At 48.2% G+C, this 22,578-nt stretch overlaps 1 protein-coding gene across 7 annotated transcripts in view; it reads left to right on the plus strand.

The window, feature by feature from the left end:
* The first annotated feature begins 9,618 nt into the window (after window positions 1–9,618).
* SPIRE1 (spire type actin nucleation factor 1) overlaps window positions 9,619–22,578 on the plus strand; it is a 184,998-nt gene continuing 172,038 nt past the window's right edge. For 5 of the 7 annotated variants that reach the window (XM_073678996.1, XM_073678997.1, XM_073679000.1 and 2 more), the window contains exon 1: window positions 9,619–10,106. In XM_073678996.1, the coding sequence (XP_073535097.1) occupies window positions 9,821–10,106 (286 nt within the window). In that variant the 5' untranslated portion in view covers window positions 9,619–9,820. The remainder of the gene's footprint in view (window positions 10,107–22,578) is intronic. The other 2 variants (XM_073679001.1, XM_073679002.1) reach the window with 2 other exon arrangements.

The raw sequence follows: 22,578 nt of genomic DNA on the forward strand, positions 1-22,578 counted from the left end.
TGGTAGTGATTCCACTGGACCGTGCCGGAGAGTGAATGCCTGGAGGGGCGTGACTAAGTATTCACCCGATCCGACCAGGGTCGCACGACGGCATACGACGCCAGTGCACCAAGGAGGAACCGAGCAGAGGGACCAGGTGCTACTCCAGGACAGACCCCGGACACGGCTGTTGACCCACACAGGGGAATACAGGAACAGGCTGGTAGGCTGGCACACAGACTGGTGGGTATAGGCAGGCACGACTGGTATGCAGGCAGGCGGGTATGCAGGCAGGGGGGTAAAGGCAAGCACAGCTAGAGTGCAGACAGGAAGGCACTAGCAGGTAGGAACATAGGCGGGATAGGACCCAGTACACACCGGGACTCAGGAACAATACAGGCAGAGGGTTACAGGCAAGCACTGCTAAAGTGCAGACAAGGCTGAGCAGGGAGGACAGGGCTCTGTTCACACGGAACAGACAGGAAGGGAAAGACAGAGCCAGATACTCACACAGTACTTGCAGAGAAAACAAGCAGGAGTTAGGTACGAGTTCAGATTCTGCAGAAAAAGGAAGGGAACAGACATAGAGGCAAAACAGGTAAAGGACAGGAGAGTGTTCAGACTGGAACTGAGTGTACGGCGGAGACCGACACTGCAGCAGGATACAGGAGCGGGTCTGGGAATACGGCCCCCAGAGAGGCGGAACGAACAGGCAAGGAGCGTGTTCAGACAGGACAGACAAAAGAACACAGAAAGGACTCAGTTCAGACACGGGAACTAATACCGCAAAGCAGGAGACATACAGGACTTAGTTCAGACACAGGAACTAATACCGCAAAGCAGGAGACATACAGGACTCAGTTCAGACACGGGAACTAATACCGAAAAGCAGGAGACATACAGGACTTAGTTCAGACACGGGAACTAATACCGCAAAGCAGGAGACAAACAGGACTAAGTTCAGACAGGCCTGGAAATACAGCCTCCAGGAAAGGCAGACAAGGAAACAAAGACGGGACCTGGCACCTTCAGAGTGCAAGCACACACTGAAGGAAAACACTATGCTCAGGCAGGGATAGAAGGGAGCTGCTGAGCTATATACCAAGTGTCAGACAGCAATAGGCTGAGGACGCACAAGGGGTGTGACCCACAGCAGGTACAAAAAGCAGGAAGTGATCGGGCACCGCCCTTAAGCAGCAGAGACAGACACAAACAGACAGCATGGAGGGAAGCCAAAGAGACATTCCGGACAGGAGATCAAGTGCGCGCTCCTGCACAGTGGGAAATGGACCACTATGCAAGGACGCCGCCAGGTATGTTACAGGTACACTGTCTTTTGTTAATAAGTATAGTGGTATTATTCGTTCACTATCAGTTGGTAATATGTGGTGGTATTATTGGTCACATATAGCTGTGTTCATGGTAATACTGGTGTTGATACAGTGGTTTTTGTTACTGATCGGTAAGGAGGCATTTTTGGTCACTATGTGGTGGTAATATGTGTACATTGACTGATGGTACTGTATATCCCTTGGATAGTTACAACAGTGGTAATGTACAGTAGGTCTTGGTATACTGGATTTTGTTCAGTAACAGTGTATAATGGTATTATTTGGTGACTTTTTTTTATTTAGAGCTATATTATCATACACAAACAATTGTCCAGTGCTATGATATATATTCGTATTATTTTGTTGAGAGGGGAGAACAGCTATCCTTGTAAACTACAGCAATGCCCATCATTACTCCCCTAATGTTCCCTCTTAGCCATGCAGCTTCTCATCTGCTCAGTCGTGATCCTCTTCTGGGCACTGGTTAGGCCATGCATCATTTTGTCTTTGTAACATCTTTGTCTTTACAGACAAGCAGTGTCCCTGTCTTCAGAGGCTTATCTAGGAGGGGCAGCTGGGGCATTACCCCAGGCGCAGCCGGCAGGGGGGCGCAGTAGGGCTACCTAATGCAGCGGTCCGAGGTGTCTCCACCGGCAGCTGTATTCTGCCGCCCCACGGATTGAGAGTCAGCCGTTCTCTGACCCGGCTGTCAAGCTGACAGCCGGCTAAGAGAAGTTGCAGTGTGCCGGCTCACAGTGTTCAATTGTACTCGCATCCTTCAATCCTTCAAATGCAAGTACAGCTGAAGCTCAGAGCGACGCCAGCAGCGTGATCACACTGCTGACGTCAGTCGCCGATACAGCAGACCGAGGCACACACTGATGGTAAATGCTCCACTTTAGTGTAGCTGAAGACACCGAAGATGGGTGAATATTTACTGCCTGGGGCAGTATTTACTGCATGTGGGGGTGTGTTCACTTCTTAAGAGGGTTTACTGCCTGGGGGGGGGGGTACTTACTGCTTGGGGAGTGTATTTATTGCTCGGTGGGTGTATTTTCTGCTTGAGGGGGGATGCTTGGTGGGGAGTATTTACTGCCTGTTTTTTTTTTTACTGCTGGGGGGGGTGTTTACTGCGAGGAGGAGGAGGGTATTTACAGCAGGGGGCATTTACTGTGTGTGTGGAGGGGGGGGCGGGAGTTTAGTATAATGGGGGGGTTGATTTGAGGACACAAGTTTGGGGAGCAAAGAAAGGACCGATGCAGACACAATATGGGTAGCAGGAGAAATTTGAAGACACAATATGAGAAGCAAGGGGTGAGATGGGGGGCATGTATGGAAGGATGGGTGCAGACACAGTATGGTGAGTGGGAGGCTGTGTGTGCGGACACAGTATGTGGAGCGAGGGGAAAATGTATGCGGACTCAGTATAGGTAGCGAGGGTGATGGGATGCGGACACAGTATGGGGAGTCGGGGGGTGGGATGTGTGAGGAGACAGAATGGAAAGTGAGAGGGTAAATATGTGAGGAGGGAGGGGGAAACGTGTGAGGAGACTATTTGGGGGAATAGAGGGGAAGAGAGCGAGGAGACCGTATGGGGGAAGAAAAGTGTGAGTAGGCACAGAATAGAGACTGAGTAGTGTGTGGGGACAGTGCAAGGGCACAGCCAGGAGGGGACAGTATACCAAGGAGGGAATGAGGAGTGTGATGAGGGGGCACAGTATAGAGACTGGGCCCTATAGGGGGGCACAGTGTGAGAGGACATTGTGACGAGGGGGCCCAGTATGGAAAGGAGGGGGCCCAGTATGGAAAGGATGTATGATAAGAGGGACAGTGTGGGGTCATATTTTGTCCAAGGAATATAGTGAGGGGCAATTACTTATTCAGGGGCTCAGCATAGGGCAGATATTTTTATTCAGGAGTATTATAATGACACTGCTATCTTTAAGGGCATCGTGTGGGGATGTGCAGAAGAAGACCGGAGAAGATGGAAGTCTGCAGTGACAGGCTGTGGATGAGAAAACTCATCATGGCGTCTGGACAAGAGGAAGAAGGAGAACGACTCCAGAGACGTCATCTATAATGTACCTTTATGTAAATGTTTTTTTGTGATACTGATTAATTCTCATATTTTTATTTATGTTAGGAGCAATAAAGGGGTTGTCCAAGTTTGTGATAAGTCTACAGTCATTCTGTGTGACTGGAGACTTCTGAATTCTCACAGTGCACACTGTCAGGATTCTTTCGCGCTGGCGATTTGCATACATGTGGTCACGTGCAGACTAGACATGCATGACCTCAATGAAAATAAATTGAGCTGGGCTGGACACGTCTAGTCGGAATGTGGCCAGAAGTATACAAATCACATACTTGTGCAAGGGAGAATCCTAAAAGTGTGCAGTGTGTGCTGTGAGAATTCAGAAGCAGGCAGTCACATAAAATGACGGCAGACTTTCATCTCAAACCTGGACGAGCCCTTTAATTATTAAATGAAGCCTTGTAGCATGCCCAATGATAACAGCATGTAATATACTCACTGTCAGGAGTTAGCTCTGCTTGCTGGTTCCAGCAGTCATCACATGGCCACTTCACTCATATGCGATTTTCATACTTCGGGTCACGTAACAACGAGCTTCTCTTCCTGCTTCTCTCAGTTTTTCACTGAACATTGAGAGAATCAGGAAGAGCAGCTCGTTGGCACGTGACTAAGTGTGCAAATTGCATAGGTGCTTGGGAGGGGTGGGGGGGGGGGGGGGTGGGCGCCAAACTGAATTCTTGCCCTGGGTGCCAGAAATCCTAGATAAACGTCTGCCTGTCCCGGTGTGCTGTAGTGTGTGGGGTGCATCAAACTCATTTGTAGGCCGCAGGCCTCCGCTGCCTCCAGGAGGTGCCGCACACAATTCAGGGGACACCAAATTCTTTAACTCCTTTAAAGCCTGGGGCGCATTAGTACGCCCCAGGCCATCACCCCTGGTTCAGCGCGGGCTCCGTTGCTGAGCCCGCACTGAACCGAGCACATGTCAGCTGATTCTTACAGCTGATATGTGCCCGCAACAGCCGTGGGTGGATTCGCAATCCACCTGCGGCTGTTAACCAGTTAAATGCCACTGTCAATCTCTGACAGCGGCATTTAACATCGCTGTGCCGGAAGCTCGGCATTAGCCCCACCCATCGGTGACCCCGTCACATGATCGCGGGTCACCGATGGGTTGGCATGACAACCCAGGGTCTGCAGCAGACCCCTGTGGTTGTCATGTCTCAATTGCTATGAGCGTCACCCAGTGGTTGGTGCTCATAGCAAGTGAGCATTTCTACTGCATACAGGCGATCTGCTCACGGCCTTTATGCAGTAAAAGCAATCAGACAACTGCTGCTTCTAGTCTCCTATGGAGACTATTGAAGCATGCAAAAATGTAAAAAAATGTTTAAAAATATAAAAAAAAAGTTTAAATCACCCCCCTTTCGCCCCATTCAAAAAAAAAAAAATCCCCACATACACATATTTGGGATCACCGCATTCAGCATCGCCTGATCTATCAATATAAAAAAATAACTAATCCAATCGGTAAACAGCGTAACGAAAAAAAAATTCTAGACGCCAGAATTAATTTTGTTTGGTCACCGCAACAGTGCAATAAAATGCAATAACGGGCGATCAAAACATCGGAGCTACCCCAAAATGGTATCAATAAAAAAGTAAGCTTGGCGCATAAAAAATAATCCTTCACCCGGCCCCAGATCCTGAAAAATGGAGACGCTACGGGTCTCGGAAATTTTTTTTTTAAGCAAACTTTGGATTTTTTTTTCACCACTTAAATAAAAAAAGAACCTATACATGTTTGGTGTCTATGGACTCGTAATGACCTGGAGAATAATAATGGCAGGTCAGTTTTAGCATTCAGTGAACGTGGTAAAAATAAAACCCAAAAAACATTGCACTTTTTTTGCAATGTCACCGCACTTGGAATCTTTTTCCCGTTTTCCAGTACACGGTATGGTAAAACTAGTGATGTTGTTCAAAAGTACAACTCGTCCCGCAAAAAATAAGCCCTCACACGGCCATATTGACCAAAAAATAAAAACGCTACGGCTCTGGGAACAAAGGGAGCAAAAAACTAAAACGCAAAAATGGAAAATCCCAAGGTCCTTAAGGGGTTAAAACAGACAAACGTTTACTGGTCAGTTCAAGTTCGTCAGGTGCTGACAGGTGGGATAGGGCACAACAATTCACGTTTCCTTCCTCCTTAGTACAACTCCTCTTCAGTCCTGCCAACAGTTTGTCCTGGATTACCCCCAAGCCCGCTGACTCCATCAGCCTCAGGGATTTGTTGTCCACTTCGGCAGTGCTCCTGGGTCCTACCACATGTCTTCCACGTCTACCTACCTCATGATGTCAGAAGACCAGGCCGCTCCTTGGTACCTGGCCTGAGCCCTAGGCTCAAGACGTTGTAGGATTGTTCATCAGGGAACTGTCTACGGCCTACCACTGCCTCAAAAGGTTGTCCCATTCTGCCCCTAGCCACCTACCACACCTGAACTTGACCTACACTATACACTTCACTAACTCTTCTTAACCACACCTTACCAGGAACTGCCCCCCCCCCCCCTTTTATCATCACCAGTGCCCATTCACTGGGCCTATCATTAACTATTTCCTATCTTGTTTGCTAAACCTATTATCCTTATCCTATGTCTTATTTTTCTACTAAACCACTTACTGTATAAGCCATACTTACGCTGTCCTAAACTTATCCTATACCATACATGGCAAACTCTGGCCCACGGGCCAAATCTGGCCCGTAGGGTGGTTATATTTGGCCTGCGACAACAGAACAGCCATCCCTATGTGGGGACATTATTCTGAATGAAGGCCTATATGGGGCCCATTATACTGTATGAATGACTATGTTGGGCCCATTATTCTGTATGGAGGACTATGTGGGGCCCATTATTCTGTATGGAGGACTATATGGGGCCCATTATTCTGTATGGAGGACTATATGTGGCCCATTATTCTGTATGGAGGACTATATGGGGCCCATTATACTGTATGGAGGACTATATGGGGCCCATTATTCTGTATGGAGGACTATGTGGGGCCCATTATACTGTATGGAGGACTATGTGGGGCCCATTATTCTGAATGGAAGACTATGTGGTGCCCATTATTCTGGATGGAGGACTAGGTAGGGCCCATTATTCTGGATGGAGGACTATGTAGGGCCATTATACTGTATGGAGGACTATATGGGGCCCATTATACTGTATGGAGGACTATATGGGGCCCATTATTCTGTATGGAGGACTATTGTGGGGCCAATTATACTGTATGGAGGACTATATGGGGCCATTATACTGTATGGAGGACTATGTGGGGCCCATTATTCTGAATGGAGGACTATGTGGGGCCCATTATTGTGGATGGAGGACTATGTGGGGCCCATTATTCTGTATGGAGGACTATGTGGGGCCCATTATTCTGTATGGAGGACTATATGGGGCCCATTATTCTGTATGGAGGACTATATGGGGCCCATTATACTGTATGGAGGACTATATGGGGCCCATTATTCTGTATGGAGGACTATGTGGGGCCCATTATTCTGAATGGAGGACTATGTGGGGCCCATTATTCTGGATGGGGGACTATGTGGTGCCCATTATTCTGGATGGAGGACTATATGGGGCCCATTATTCTGTATGGAGGACTACAGTGCCTACAAGTAGTATTCAACCCCCTGCAGATTTAGCTGGTTTGATAAGATGCAAATAAGTTAGAGCCTTCAAACTGCAAACGAGAGTAGGTTTTATGAACAGAAGCATAAATCTTACAAACCAAAAAGTTATGTTGCTCAGTTGAATTTTATTAATTTTTAAACATAAAAGTGTGGGTCAATTATTATTCAACCCCTATGTTTAATATTTTGTGGAATAACCCTTGTTTGCAATTACAGCTAATAATCGTCTTTTATAAGACCTGATCAGGCCGGCACAGGTCTGTGGAGTTATCTTGGCCCACTCCTCCATGCAGATCTTCTCCAAGTTATCTAGGTTCTTTGGGTGTCTCATGTGGACTTTATTCTTGAGCTCCTTCCACAAGTTTTCAATTGGGTTAAGGTCAGGAGACTGACTAGGCCACTCCAACACCTTGACTTTTTCCCTCTTGAACCAGGCCTTGGTTTTCTTGGCTGTGTGCTTTGGGTCGTTGTCTTGTTGGAAGATGAAATTACGACCCATCTTAAGATCCTTGATGAAGGAGCGGAGGTTCTTGGCCAAAATCTCCAGGTAGGCCGTGCTATCCATCTTCCCATGGATGCGGACCAGATGGCCAGGCCCCTTGGCAGAGAAACAGCCCCACAGCATGATGCTGCCACCACCATGCTTGACTGTAGGGATGGTATTCTTGGGGTCGTATGCAGTGCCATCCAGTCTCCAAACGTCACGTGTGTGGTTGGCACCAAAGATCTCAATCTTGGTCTCATCAGACCATAGAACCTTGAACCAGTCTGTCTCAGAGTCCTCCAAGTGATCATGAGCAAACTGTAGACGAGCCTTGACATGACGCTTTGAAAGTAAAGGTACCTTACGGGCTCGTTTGGAACGGAGACCATTGCGGTGGAGTACGTTACTTATGGTATTGACTGAAACCAATGTCCCCACTGCCATGAGATCTTCCCGGAGCTTCTTCCTTGTTGTCCTTGGGTTAGCCTTGACTCTTCGGACAAGCCTGGCCTCGGCACGGGAGGACACTTTCAAAGGCTGTCCTGGCCGTGGAAGGCTAACAGTAGTTCCATAAGCCTTCCACTTACGGATGATGCTCCCAACAGTGGAGACAGGTAGGCCCAACTCCTTGGAAAGGGTTTTGTACCCCTTGCCAGCCTTGTGACCCTCCACGATCTTGTCTCTGATGGCCTTGGAATGCTCCTTTGTCTTTCCCATGTTGACCATGTCTGAGTGCTGTTCACAAGTTTGGGGAGGGTCTTAAATAGTCAGAAAAGGCTGGCGAAAGAGATCTTTAATCCACACATGTGAAGCTCATTATTCTTGGTGCCTGAACTACTTCTTAATACTTTAGGGGGACCAAACAGAATTCTTGTGGTTTGAGGGGTTGAATAATAAATGACACTCTGAATTAACTTTTAACATTTAAAAAAAAAAAAAAAAAAAAAACAACAATATTTGCTGCAGTGCGTTTCCCACTTCCAGGCTGATCTACAGTACAAATGTCACAATGCCAAGTTAATTCCGCATGTGTCAACCAGCTAAATCTGCAGGGGGTTGAATACTACTTGTAGGCACTGTATATGGGGCCCATTATTCTGTATGGAGGACTATATGGGGCCCATTATTCTGTATGGAGGACTATATGGGGCCCATTATTCTGTATGGAGGACTATATGGGGCCCATTATTCTGTATGGAGGACTATGTGGGGCCATTATACTGTATGGAGGACTATGTGGGGCCCATTATTCTGAATGGAGGACTATGTGGGGCCCATTATTCTGGATGGAGGACTATGTGGGGCCATTATACTGTATGGAGGACTATGTGGGGTCCATTATTCTGAATGGAGGACTATGTGGGGCCCATTATTCTGGATGGGGGACTATGTGGTGCCCATTATTCTGGATGGAGGACTAGGTGGGGCCCATTATACTGTATACAGGTTGGCCTGCAACCTTGACCAAGTTTTTAATTTTGGCCCTCTGTGTGTTTGAGTTTGAAATCCCTGTCCTATACTATACTCTTCTTTCATTATGCATTAACACTTCACATGCTGTACATTACATACGACGCACATCACTTTTACATATAAAACTGCACGGCAGTATTCACATGACACGTCTGTTGTCTTCAGGGGCGGAACAGGGCAAGACAGTTCACATCCCTACAATGTCACCGCTGCAGATACAACGGCGCGGAGACGGCTCTGTAGTAGGAGAGGATGAGTACCTGCTCTTTCTGTTATCTTAGGCCACAGCCCCACTATCAGTATTTGGTCAGTATTCGGTCAGTATTTTTTCTCAGGAATGGGAGCCAAAAGCAGGTGAGGAACAATCAGAAAAAAAGGTATAATAGAAACAAGTCACCACTTCTGCATTTATCACCCACTCCTGATTTTGGCTCCCACTACTGAGAAAAAATGATACTTTTAAAACATAGGGTTGGATAGCAACCAATCAGATCACTGCTCCCATTATCAAACTTGCTTTGAAAAATTGTAAGCTGATATGTGATTGGTTGTTACAGGCAATGCAGTCAGAGCCGCACAGGAGCTGGGGACAGCGCTCACAAGTGTGGCTACAGCAGCACCAGTGCCGCCTCCTTCCTGACGACACAAGGTGTGGGCGGCCCGGACTGTGCGCCGTCACGGAGCAGGGGGTTCCAGGCTGTGCTGGGCAGGCGGCTGGGGATGTGGATGCTGCCGCAATCCCCGCACTGGAGACGGCGGAGGATGTCAGTCCAGCAGTCCAGGACGTGCCGCTCTGCGCAGTGACCACGGAGCTGGGAATGGCTGAATCTCTAGCGGCTGCACCGAGCCCGGGCAGTGGAAGCGGCGGAGCGGGGACCGCGAGCATTGCGGCAGGAGACGGGGAGGACCGGGAGTCGCTGTCTCTGGAGGAGATCCTGGAATTATACAACCAGCCCATTAATGAGGAGCAGGCATGGGCCGTGTGCTACCAGTGCTGCGCCGCGCTGCGGGCGGGGAGTGCAGAGCGGCCGAAGATCAAGGGAGCCGCGGAGATCCGCATCCGAAGGGACGGAGCTGTCAGTGTGAGCCCGAGCTGCGGGCCAGGTACGTGCGGCTGCGCCTCCGGGGCTGGTGCTGTGGGCTACACCAAGCCCATCACTCGGGGTGCGACGACAGCACGATCGGTGCCTAATTACCTGTCTGCCCACATTGTCTTCCCAGTCACACCCCAGAAGCCCCTCATTCCTCTTAGTCACACCCCCTCCCCAGCCAATAGCGATTTCTTTTACAAAGCTCCTAAAACATTTGGCTTTCCTTTGTCCCTCTGGGACGCAGGGGGTTAACCCCAGACCAACAATGACATGTCCAACCCAACATGCCAGCACTGCCCCGTGATGTCTGATCAGCTGTGACATTTATTTCCTGGTGTCTGACACATAAGTCATCACTGATTGCTGATGGATAGGCCCATGGCCAGAAATGTGCAGTCATGTGAGTCACTGGGGAGAGTGTGAGCTCTATGGGGTGGGGGACAGTGTAGGGCTCTGTGGGATGGGGGGGACAGTGTAGGGCTCTGTGGGATGGGGTGGGGGACAGTGTAGGGCTCTGTGGGATGGGGTGGGGGACAGTGTAGGGCTCTGTGGGATGGGGTGGGGGACAGTGTAGGGCTCTGTGGGATGGGGTGGGGGACAGTGTAGGGCTCTGTGGGATGGGGTGGGGGACAGTGTAGGGCTCTGAGGGATGGGGGGGACAGTGTAGGGCTCTGTGGGATGGGGGGGGGACAGTGTAGGGCTCTGTGGGATGGGGGGGGACAGTGTAGGGCTCTGAGGGATATGGGGATGACAGTGTAGGGCTCTGTGGGATGGGGGGGGGACAGTGTAGGGCTCTGTGGGATGGGGGGGACAGTGTAGGGCTCTGAGGGATATGGGGATGACAGTGTAGGGCTCTGTGGGATGGTGGGGGGACAGTGTAGGGCTCTGAGGGATATGGGGATGACAGTGTAGGGCTCTGTGGGATGGGGGGAGACAGTGTAGGGCTCTGTGGGATGGGGGGAGACAGTGTAGGGCTCTGTGGGATGGGGGGAGACAGTGTAGGGCTCTGTGGGATGGTGGGGGGACAGTGTAGGGCTCTGTGGGATGGTGGGGGGACAGTGTAGGGCTCTGTGGGATGGTGGGGGGACAGTGTAGGGCTCTGTGGGATGGTGGGGGGACAGTGTAGGGCTCTGTGGGATGGTGGGGGGGACAGTGTAGGGCTCTGTGGGATGGTGGGGGGGACAGTGTAGGGCTCTGTGGGATGGTGGGGGGGACAGTGTAGGGCTCTGTGGGATGGTGGGGGGGGACAGTGTAGGGCTCTGTGGGATGGTGGGGGGGACAGTGTAGGGCTCTGTGGGATGGTGGGGGGGACAGTGTAGGGCTCTGTGGGATGGTGGGGGGGACAGTGTAGGGCTCTGTGGGATGGTGGGGGGGACAGTGTAGGGCTCTGTGGGATGGTGGGGGGGGACAGTGTAGGGCTCTGTGGGATGGTGGGGGGGACAGTGTAGGGCTCTGTGGGATGGTGGGGGGGACAGTGTAGGGCTCTGTGGGATGGTGGGGGGGACAGTGTAGGGCTCTGTGGGATGGTGGGGGGGGACATTGTAGGGCTCTGTGGGATGGTGGGGGGGACAGTGTAGGGCTCTGTGGGATGGTGGGGGGGACAGTGTAGGGCTCTGTGGGATGGTGGGGGGGACAGTGTAGGGCTCTGTGGGATGGTGGGGGGGACAGTGTAGGGCTCTGTGGGATGGTGGGGGGGGACAGTGTAGGGCTCTGTGGGATGGTGGGGGGGACAGTGTAGGGCTCTGTGGGATGGTGGGGGGGACAGTGTAGGGCTCTGTGGGATGGTGGGGGGGACAGTGTAGGGCTCTGTGGGATGGTGGGGGGGACAGTGTAGGGCTCTGTGGGATGGTGGGGGGGACAGTGTAGGGCTCTGTGGGATGGTGGGGGGGACAGTGTAGGGCTCTGTGGGATGGTGGGGGGGACAGTGTAGGGCTCTGTGGGATGGTGGGGGGGACAGTGTAGGGCTCTGTGGGATGGTGGGGGGGACAGTGTAGGGCTCTGTGGGATGGTGGGGGGGACAGTGTAGGGCTCTGTGGGATGGTGGGGGGGACAGTGTAGGGCTCTGTGGGATGGTGGGGGGGACAGTGTAGGGCTCTGTGGGATGGTGGGGGGGACAGTGTAGGGCTCTGTGGGATGGTGGGGGGGACAGTGTAGGGCTCTGTGGGATGGTGGGGGGGACAGTGTAGGGCTCTGTGGGATGGTGGGGGGGACAGTGTAGGGCTCTGTGGGATGGTGGGGGGGACAGTGTAGGGCTCTGTGGGATGGTGGGGGGGACAGTCTAGGGCTCTGTGGGATGGTGGGGGGGGACATTGTAGGGCTCTGTGGGATGGTGGGGGGGACAGTGTAGGGCTCTGTGGGATGGTGGGGGGGACAGTGTAGGGCTCTGTGGGATGGTGGGGGGGACAGTGTAGGGCTCTGTGGGATGGTGGGGGGGACAGTGTAGGGCTCTGTGGGATGGTGGGGGGGACAGTGTAGGGCTCTGTGGGATGGTGGGGGGGGACAGTGTAGGGCTCTGTGGGATGGTGGGGGGGACAGTGTAGGGCTCTGTGGGATGGTGGGGGGGACAGTGTAGGGCTCTGTGGGATGGTGGGGGGGACAGTGTAGGGCTCTGTGGGATGGTGGGGGGGACAGTGTAGGGCTCTGTGGGATGGTGGGGGGGGACAGTGTAGGGCTCTGTGGGATGGTGGGGGGGACAGTGTAGGGCTCTGTGGGATGGTGGGGGGGACAGTGTAGGGCTCTGTGGGATGGTGGGGGGGACAGTGTAGGGCTCTGTGGGATGGTGGGGGGGACAGTGTAGGGCTCTGTGGGATGGTGGGGGGGGGACATTGTAGGGCTCTGTGGGATGGTGGGGGGGACAGTGTAGGGCTCTGTGGGATGGTGGGGGGGACAGTGTAGGGCTCTGTGGGATGGTGGGGGGGACAGTGTAGGGCTCTGTGGGATGGTGGGGGGGACAGTGTAGGGCTCTGTGGGATGGTGGGGGGGACAGTGTAGGGCTCTGTGGGATGGTGGGGGGGGACAGTGTAGGGCTCTGTGGGATGGTGGGGGGGACAGTGTAGGGCTCTGTGGGATGGTGGGGGGGACAGTGTAGGGCTCTGTGGGATGGTGGGGGGGACAGTGTAGGGCTCTGTGGGATGGTGGGGGGGACAGTGTAGGGCTCTGTGGGATGGTGGGGGGGACAGTGTAGGGCTCTGTGGGATGGTGGGGGGGACAGTGTAGGGCTCTGTGGGATGGTGGGGGGGACAGTGTAGGGCTCTGTGGGATGGTGGGGGGGACAGTCTAGGGCTCTGTGGGATGGGAGGGACAGTGTAGGGCTCTAACGCATAGCTTAGACGCATTTCATGCCCTTATTTTATTCAGAATTTTTGTCAGGAATCAGGAGGTAAATCCTGAAAGAACAGATGGAAGATATGATTTCTCAGTGAATGTTTTCTTGATAAGAGGGTACACTTTGGGGCAGTGATTAAAGTGGATGTATTGGCAAGGTGAGCAAGACATCTGTCATCTCGCCCGCTAAGTAACATTGACAAAAAGTTTCATCCGATGACTTCTGTTGTCTGCTGTATATAATTCTATGCTGACGTATGTGTCTGATGAGCTGAGGTCCAAGCCCTGTGCACGCTCTCATGTTCTTCCACACCAAACTTCCCCAGTCATGCCTGACCTTGCTTTGTGCACTGGAGAGAGCAGAAGATGGCCTTCTCCTAGTTTTACCCACATAGCTGGAAGCTACAATTGTCCAAAATGAAGCTTTATTTCCCCTCACTGGAAGTAAGGGTCTTGGGCAGGGGCATAACTACAAAAATGGGGGTCCCATAGCAAGCTTTTACAATGTGACTCACTCCACAGAACAGGTTGTATCTATATTTGGTCTCAAATGCGTTACTGTGGTTCCTAAACCTTCCCGCTTTTCAATAACATCCCTCACTATTAATCATGGAATAGTTAGGCGAGAAAAAACGTCTTGGACTGAGTTGTTCCATCGGTGGCTCCTATTACCGGCCCGCGCTGGGATCAGTGAGGTCTGTAGAGCAAGCCATTTGTTCACAAATGTTAGTAAAGGCAAACAGTGCCCTAAAGAAGCCCGCACATGCCCATGGAAATGAACATTGCCCTGGTTATTTGGAGTCCATGAGTTCAGCGTCGTCCCTGCTTCCCACCACATTATTGGTGATAGGTAAGACAGATGACATTACATGGACGTCCTTCATCAGCTAGAAGAAGTGGTAATCTCATTGATCGGGGGGCTTCTCCCAGTCTCTTACACATCTTTGGTAGAATTTCGCTCTTCTAGACTAAACCGAGCCAAGGAGACGGAAGGATTTTGTAAGTCAGAGATGATCCGTGGTTTCCATTCAGCATTCTTCACAGCAGATATTACAACATCTCGGTTGTTCTGTCTTGGCCTTGCATGAAAATTTTCGTTTTTCCATGCTCTGTACGGCAGATCCTACAGAATGTTAGTGGCTTATGAAACTGCAAGGATCAGAGGAGGGGAGCGCTGCTCTTGTGAATCAGCGCCTCCAGCATAATTACATTTTCCCGCCAATCAGTGATTTGTTTTTTAAAACAGACTGTGCCTGGGATACAGGGATTCTCCGAACCTCAAAGGGAATCTGTCATCAGGATTTCAGCCCTTAAACTATGCATGTAGCTCTTCCAAACACAAGTCCAGCCATACCTTTACATGGTCAGTGTGTTCCTCTATTACTGAGAAATCTGCATTTTAATTATGTAAATGAGGCTGAAGTGCTATGGATACATGGAATCTCTTCTCAAGTCTCTATCACTATTACCTACACAGTGCTGCCTTCTCCTGCTTGACTGACAGCTCAATGGCTTCTAGTTACACAGCAGAGGAGCTTTCAGTCAAGCAGGAGGAATCGATGATAGGCGGGGAATAGAGCTGGAGTGACAGAGGCTTCAGAACTACAGCCTCATTTACATATCAATTCAAACACTGATTTCTCAGTAACAGAGGAACAGACTGACCATGTAAAGGTATTGCCGGACTTGTGTGTGAAAGAGCTACATGCACATATAGTTTAGGGGGTGAAACTGCCACTATATGAGTGGTCGTAACCCTCGATACCTAAGCTACTGCAATGCCCTGCACATGGGGTAAGCGACATAGCGAATCACAACTATACTACGTTTCTAATTGGAGGTATTTGGTTATATTATTAATACACCTACTACATATTGGAATAGCATCTTGTAGATGGGAGTAGCCCTTTAAAGGAAGCTTAAAAAAGATGAAACATGTTCTATTCATTTTTTCAGCATTTTTTTAAATGGTTTTTAGTCGGAAGCAGCCTGTGTGCACGTACCCTAATTTTTTTTTTCCCCTCTACTTCCATGATTATTCCACTTTTTTTTTTTTTTCTAAATTCAACCAAAGTTCCAGCCTTTTTATTTAGTGCTAACTATATGATCTTTGCCAAGCGGGCATGGGGCACAGCATTTTCTGAGGATTCTTGAGGCTGATCTATGTTACTGTGAGGCATGCTTCTTTGTAAAGACTATACACATTAGCAACAAGAAAAAAAATTAGGGTATGTGCACACAATGTCTTTTTCAGGCTGGTTGTACCTGAAAAAGCGCTTACAAAAATTGCTAAAAAGAATGAACATATGTTCAGCAATGTCAAAAACGAATTGCCGTGCACATGTCCCATCTTTTTGAGCTTCCTGAAAGACGTGAAGCACCTAAACGAAGTCACCGGACCGTTCTTCAGGTGGCTTTTGTTTGGAAGTCGCTCACTAGTTTATATGTACAGTAAAAAAATAATAATATAAAAAAGGGGTTTAAAAAAAGAAGTTATGACGGGTTAAAAAAAAATAAAAATAAAAACCAAATGCAGAAGAGCAGCGGAGTAATGTTAGAGCAAAAAGGGTCACTTTTCACTCAGTGACTGATCCTCCTTTAAAGAGATCCTTTTTTTTTTCTTGGAGGTTAGTGGTGACTTAGGTGGCCAGCTCTACCTTCCTCCCTATTGAAATAATATATATGGAGTCAACTAAGCTGAGCATGGGTCTGACTACTCTATTGTCCAGCGATCAGCTGTTAACCCTGTGCAAAGCCGTGACTGGTCAGGGGTAATGTAGCATCACAGGTGATGAGTGCATGGACATTGAACAGGACCAACAAATTGCTGTTTGGCGTTCTGCCCTGTATGGAAACTGATCATCCGACCACTCGTACTTTGCAGGACCATCTGGTAAAATAGATGAGTTTCAAACTAAATGTGATCAATCAGGTGGGCAGGACACGCCATGTACTGGTTGTATATAGCGATGACTGGCTTTGGTGCATTAAATTGGTGCATAAAAATGATCTGCCACTTGCATCGTCCGTGAATGCGATGTTGGACACATACTAACACCAGTTTACTTCTGGTTTGTTGCAGTATATAAGCTTCCAAAGATAACAGTTTAGAGAACCTGAGCAGAATGTTATATAGGTTGGTTGGAAAAGATTCAGTATAACTTGTGTTTTATTCATTGACATCCCTGGTGTTTGCATGAGTCCAGTGGGTGGTCCTACTAGTGATTGACCACTATTGCATGCACAGTCATAAAGGAAGGACTAATAATTATGGACTCATGCAAACAAACACCAGTGATTTCAATGCATAAAATGCAAGTTTTACTGAAACTTTTCCCACAATATGTAGATTACATCTAACCAGCTCCTTCTGCTCTACAACATCCTGCCCGCAGATCAGATACCATTTTCAATATGGGTCCCTTTAAGAAACAATCCAAAAATATTTAACTGTACTTTTTCTCCTGGGATTGTCTTATTAATCTATGGTTAGATACATTTGCACTGTCTTGCTGAGGGCAAACCTTTCATTTTGAAGACTCGAGATGATGGAATTTCTTGTACTCTTGTTACGCTGCACATTCAGTATGAGCGTCACCCTAATCCGCCATTATTATTGACTCGTATATGTAATTTATTTCTGGAGGTTCTGAGATCTTGAGACATTTGACATGTCCATTTGATTAAATTTACTCATTGAAATCAATGGGTCTGTTAGAAAAACGGGCAGCACAAGGTCATGCGTGCCAGCTGAAAAAAAACGGGTGAATGGGCAAAATTAGATGGAAGCTGAATAGTGCACACTGATGAAAAACTGTGCTTTATTCTCCTACACATATAAGTCATTTGAATGAGGTGAAGAGCACAGATAATTCAGTGTACTGCAGGCTAAGCTGTTCTTGTATTATGTTCTGTACCATCCTTGGTGGAAATTCAGTACCAGCATTTCCTATATCTGAACAGGTTGTTTCTGCAGCACGTGAAAGGATTTCTCCAAATCTCACTCAGATGAATGGGACAGAAGAAGACATTTCTGTAACAAATCTGTACAATATGTAAGGATTTTATTGTGAAATCGTATCAGATTTCACCCCTGCTACATATAAAGGGGTAAACGCTGGTGAAAATCCACAACAGAAATTGAAATGCTGTGGATTTGAAAGAAGTGTGAATGAGATTAGTACATTCTCCTCCATATGACGATGACGCGTCCTGTAAATTGCCCAGATTTTACCTGTACAAATCTGCAGGTGAAATCGACAGTATTTCGGTGCCTGGTGACCCGTTCTTGTGCTATGTTCTGATGAGTATACGAAAAATTGTCCAGATTTCATCCATATGGTCATCCCTTTGTCTCTTTATGTCCATGTGACATCCCTTTTTATACCTGAATATCTTAGTTACATACATGATCACATATAGTTTCCTAGGTTAATAATGGCAATATATCCATAAAAATGGGATGCTACACAGATGATCCATTGGGTATCTGAATTTTGTTCGCCAATCCATAGACGTGTATAGGTGATACTCGGAAGAGCCTAGTGCTTGCTGGGATTTTTTATTTTTTTTTTGCTGAGAAATAAGTCACCTGACCAGCCTAACTGAATTACATTGGTCCATGTTTTGTCCGACTTTTATTGGAATAGCACACGTGTGTATAATGCGCCTGTCTGAATGAGCCCTTAAGCTGAATTTACTTGTCCTAGTTTCACCGTCCGTGTATGGACCAGGATTTCCCACCACCCATGGGTCTTCTGGTTGGATCTGATCCTCTGTCAGGAGACGTGACCGGTTTGGAAATCGTGGTCCGTACAGGGACAGTGAACATGTGAATGCAGCCTTAGATTGCAGCTCCATTTCATTGTCATATGGCATCTTCTAGGGGAATATTCTTGAGTGGCTGAAAAAAAAATGCTTGTGGGTTTACCGTGATTTGCAGGGCTGTAATTGGCTGTGTATTTTTCCCAGCACCTTATCACCTATGTCTGAACATTCGGGCTAGCCTTAGCAAACTCTCCTCCAGCATCCGGCACCCTGCGCCTTCATTGCATGACTGGGTGCTGCACATGTCTAGCAGCTCCAGGGGTTATACATGAAAGCCTCTTTTGTGCATTCGGAGCATATTTGTGGTCCCGCAGGCAGTCTGTTTTGGTAACATAGCCGCATTTGGGCGCGTTTATTTTTTTTCTGCAATCAGCTGGTCCGGCAGAGTTTGTTTTCAGCAGCGGGGACAATGGAGGCCTGTGTACACGGATGGAGAAGGATGCTGTCCGTGGAGGATTGTGAGGGAACATTCAGGCTTTGTGCAGTGACTGGAAGAAGGGAAGGGAGCACATGTACTGACTGCGGGGACACAAGGGCACATTCACTGGATTTCTGTGCCCTGTGAAACATGCTGATTTAATATATGAGAATATCTCCGTTCCCCTATGTCCGGGTTCCGGTTGCTCACTGAACCTGTCAATATAGCAATATTTATTGGGGCTCAGAATCTAGATTCCTGATCAGTATGTCTGGAGTGTGGGAGGAATCCCACGCAAACACAGGGAGAACATACAGTACACTTACAGATGTTGCCATAACCACTGAGCCACATTATGGGCCCTGTAGATCTGCATAGTCTTCATATTAACACTCCATACAACTCAACGAGCCATAAGCTGAACATGAAGCCTTACAAGAAGAGGTGAGCAAAGAAACCTCATCCAGCGGCCCGGTCAGTATTCCTCAGCAGTTGGCCGGGAGCGAACCTCCTCCTACTTACCGGTATCCCAGCTCCTCCTTTTAATTCCGGCAGGTAGTAGCCGCTTGTATGGTTCGTGGCCATGGAATACTGATTCGCTCTTTTCTGCTTACTACCTTCATGGTGGTTAATGGTCTTTGCTGGCTGAGCTATGGCTGAGAATATATAGCCGTATATGCATATACTGAAATTTTTATTGAGCTTTCCCTACATAAAGCATTTACCTAAGACCTCATTCACACATCTGTGAATAAAATGGTACTGTTGTCATCAGTGTGTCCTTTTTTACCATCAGTGTCATTAATGTTTTTACCTGATGGATAAAGAAATAAATTACAAAGCTTCTCCTATCCGTTGCCATGTTAAATACGTACAGCACACTGATGGCATCACTGTTTTTTTTCACGGACCCATAGACTTGTATTGACCCTTTTCATCTTTGATACTGGACTTGTCTTTGTGAGTTTTGTACACACTATCTGTGAAAAATCATGGACATGTGAAAAGCGCCATAGATTAAAATTGCTTTGTATTCTATCCGTGAAAAAGAACAGATACAACACGGATGTGTAAATGAGGCCTACAGCTGGGGTCACGCGTGGCAGAAGTGTCAAAATTCTACACGATTTATTGAGAATTGCTGTGATCTTACAGGATTTCCTTGGGAAACGCATAAAATCCATATTCTCCCCTGCACTTGGCGTTGGGCATCTCAGCATTTCGTAGCAAGCGCCTCGGTTCTTGACCGTGTTGTGCACTACGACTTCACAGCCGCCACATTGTAGCGCAGCCTAAAATAATAGTAATTGTTACCTGTACCACGTCATTTTCTTGCCCCTTTAAGTCCTCTCATCCATTTTTTATCTCTACCCACACTTCATTTTGGGAGATCTGTGCGTCTGTTTTTGTGCACCATTTGCCTCCATCCCACTGACTTTTCCTGACCCCGTGACAGATTTCCAATGCCATCCACTATTAGGGTGCTGTGTGATGTTAATGGGATCTATGTCATCACATCCAGCCTTTCTATCTTTAGCCTTGGTGACTACAAAGGGCTGTAGTGGGAGCCCTGCCCACTCCCTTTCACCATAGCGATGACCATTCGGTTTAGGTTTTTGGTTGTCATCACTACTGTAGTAAGCGTCTTGCCCGATCTATTAGCGCTGTAGCACATGCATACCGGAAGTGACGTTTGCGTGTCACCGCCAGTTGATGCGGTCCATGCGTCGGAAGTAATGGGGCCGCAACTGGAAGTGACGTATCGGCCGCACAGGAGCGCGGCTTAATATAAAAAGGTTATACGCTGTCTATGAGCTGCGCCGCATGCCAGAACCGGCGACAGACCTTGACGCACCAACACTTAACTCCCCTGATGATCCACTAATGTGAGGAAACGCGTCGGGAATGTGTCTATTGCAATGCTGCAGGCTGAGTTTGTTAAGGAGCCCTGGTCTGTGAGCTGATGAGAACACTGGAGATTATTGACATCAAAGTGGTGAGATTGTTCCATCATTTTAGTGACTCTCTAAATTATCCAATATATGTCATACCCAGTTTGTTGCTTCTCTCAGCTGGTCTACCTCTATTGACCACCCATCTGCCAGTTTATTTGGTGGGGGAGTTGCATATTGGTATTCACCTGTGTCATTTAACAGTCCTAATACCTAGGGAGGTGTACGTCCTATGACAGGTTGGCAATTAGTTCTTGCACTCATGGTCCCTGTGACCTTTTTATTAAGTCTGAGTTATTTTAGCTGAATTAATAAAAGTTACATTTTAACTTTCTTCACCACTTCTCTGCTGTATCATACCAATTGTTACCTGTACCACGTTTTTTGTTTTTTTTTTCTTTAAAAGTGGGAGTGATTGACGTACTAGGTGATAGTGGGTGCAAGAAGGCGGCTTCCCAGCTGCCAATTTCTACTTGCTATGTTAGTATCTGCCCTTTCTTGAAGGAGCCATCCTCATATTCCATCTTCTCTTTCCATCCAGAAAATTGATGCAGAAAAATAATTTAAAAATGGCTGTAAATAGTATTTGCTGTAAAAGGTAAGAGCTCTGTGCTACTACGGCCGCACCACCTGAGCCCTGAGCAGTTTTATGGAATTGAATGTAGATCCCTATAAGGGTACGTGCACACGGTCAGGAACGCTGCGGATTGGACGCAGCAAACTTGCGCTGTGTGTAAACTGCAGCGTTCTACATTACAAGCAAAGTGGATGGAATTTCAAGAAATCCCATGCCCACTATGCGTCTCCGTGCACCTGCGGATCACCCACGGACACGGACATGCAGCGCGTCTTTACAGACCACAGCATGTTAATTTCTCTTGCGGAGACACTAGTCTCCGTAAGAGAAATTGGATCACTACAATGTATTGAATGCGGTGAATCCACATGGTTCAGTGAACACATGCGGATTCACCTGCGTTTATACAACGCTGCGCTTTGGACGCAGCATTAAAGTGGTTTTCCCATGAACAAAATGTTATTTTAATCAATAAATCTTGGAAAAATAATACGTTCCACAATTGGATGTGTTTACTTTAAATAAGTAAGATTATCTGTGCTGAGATAATCTTATAAATGTGCCCCTGCTGTGTACTGTGTAATGGCTGTGTCTGACCGTGCAGGAACATGGTCTGATCGTACTACAGCTCCTGGACAGGGGAGGAAACAAAAGAGTATACAGACAGGACAGCAGGGGATCATAGTTAATTCTTTATTTGAAGTAAAACGTTGTTTAAAAACAGGCAGGGAAATGTTTTACCTCACAGAAAAAATCAACTGTGATCCCCTGCTGTAATGTCTGTATACTCTTTTGTTTCCTCCCTGCTCAGGAGATGTGGTATGATCAGACCATGTTCCTGCACGGTCAGACACAGCCATTACACAGTACACAGCAGGGGCACATTTATAAGATTATCTTAGCACAGGAATATTTTATTGAAACACATCCAATTGTGGAAGGTATTATTCCAAGATCTATTGATTAAAATCAACTTTCGTTCGTGGGAAAGCCCCTTTAAGTATACTGAGTTAAAGTCGCTGACAGTACGGATTGTGTGCACATGCCCTCAGGCCTCCAGGCCCATGTGTGTTGCATTCAGTAGATTTTGCAGGGGCGGTGTAGCTTTGAGACATAACGCTGATCTTAAACGGCATGTATGATATGTATTTCTGAAATTGGCCTTAGTGTACAACCAGGGATCAAAAACACCTCTCAATCTGCAGACAGGCTTGATTCTGGCAAGTTGGATATAAGAACTCAGATTTGTACTGTATAAGTCAGTATTCATACAATTAGTTAGCAATGTGTTTTTTTTTTTTTGCCATGTTATTCCAAAAACATGACCACTTTACTGTTTTCCAAAAATTGTGCCAAAAAAATGCATAGACTTCTACACGCTTCAATC

Source organism: Phyllobates terribilis, unplaced genomic scaffold (assembly GCF_046119375.1).
Source record: "Phyllobates terribilis strain yellow unplaced genomic scaffold, ASM4611937v1 Scaffold_4__5_contigs__length_816908805, whole genome shotgun sequence".
In the NCBI taxonomy this organism is placed as follows: domain Eukaryota; kingdom Metazoa; phylum Chordata; class Amphibia; order Anura; family Dendrobatidae; genus Phyllobates; species Phyllobates terribilis.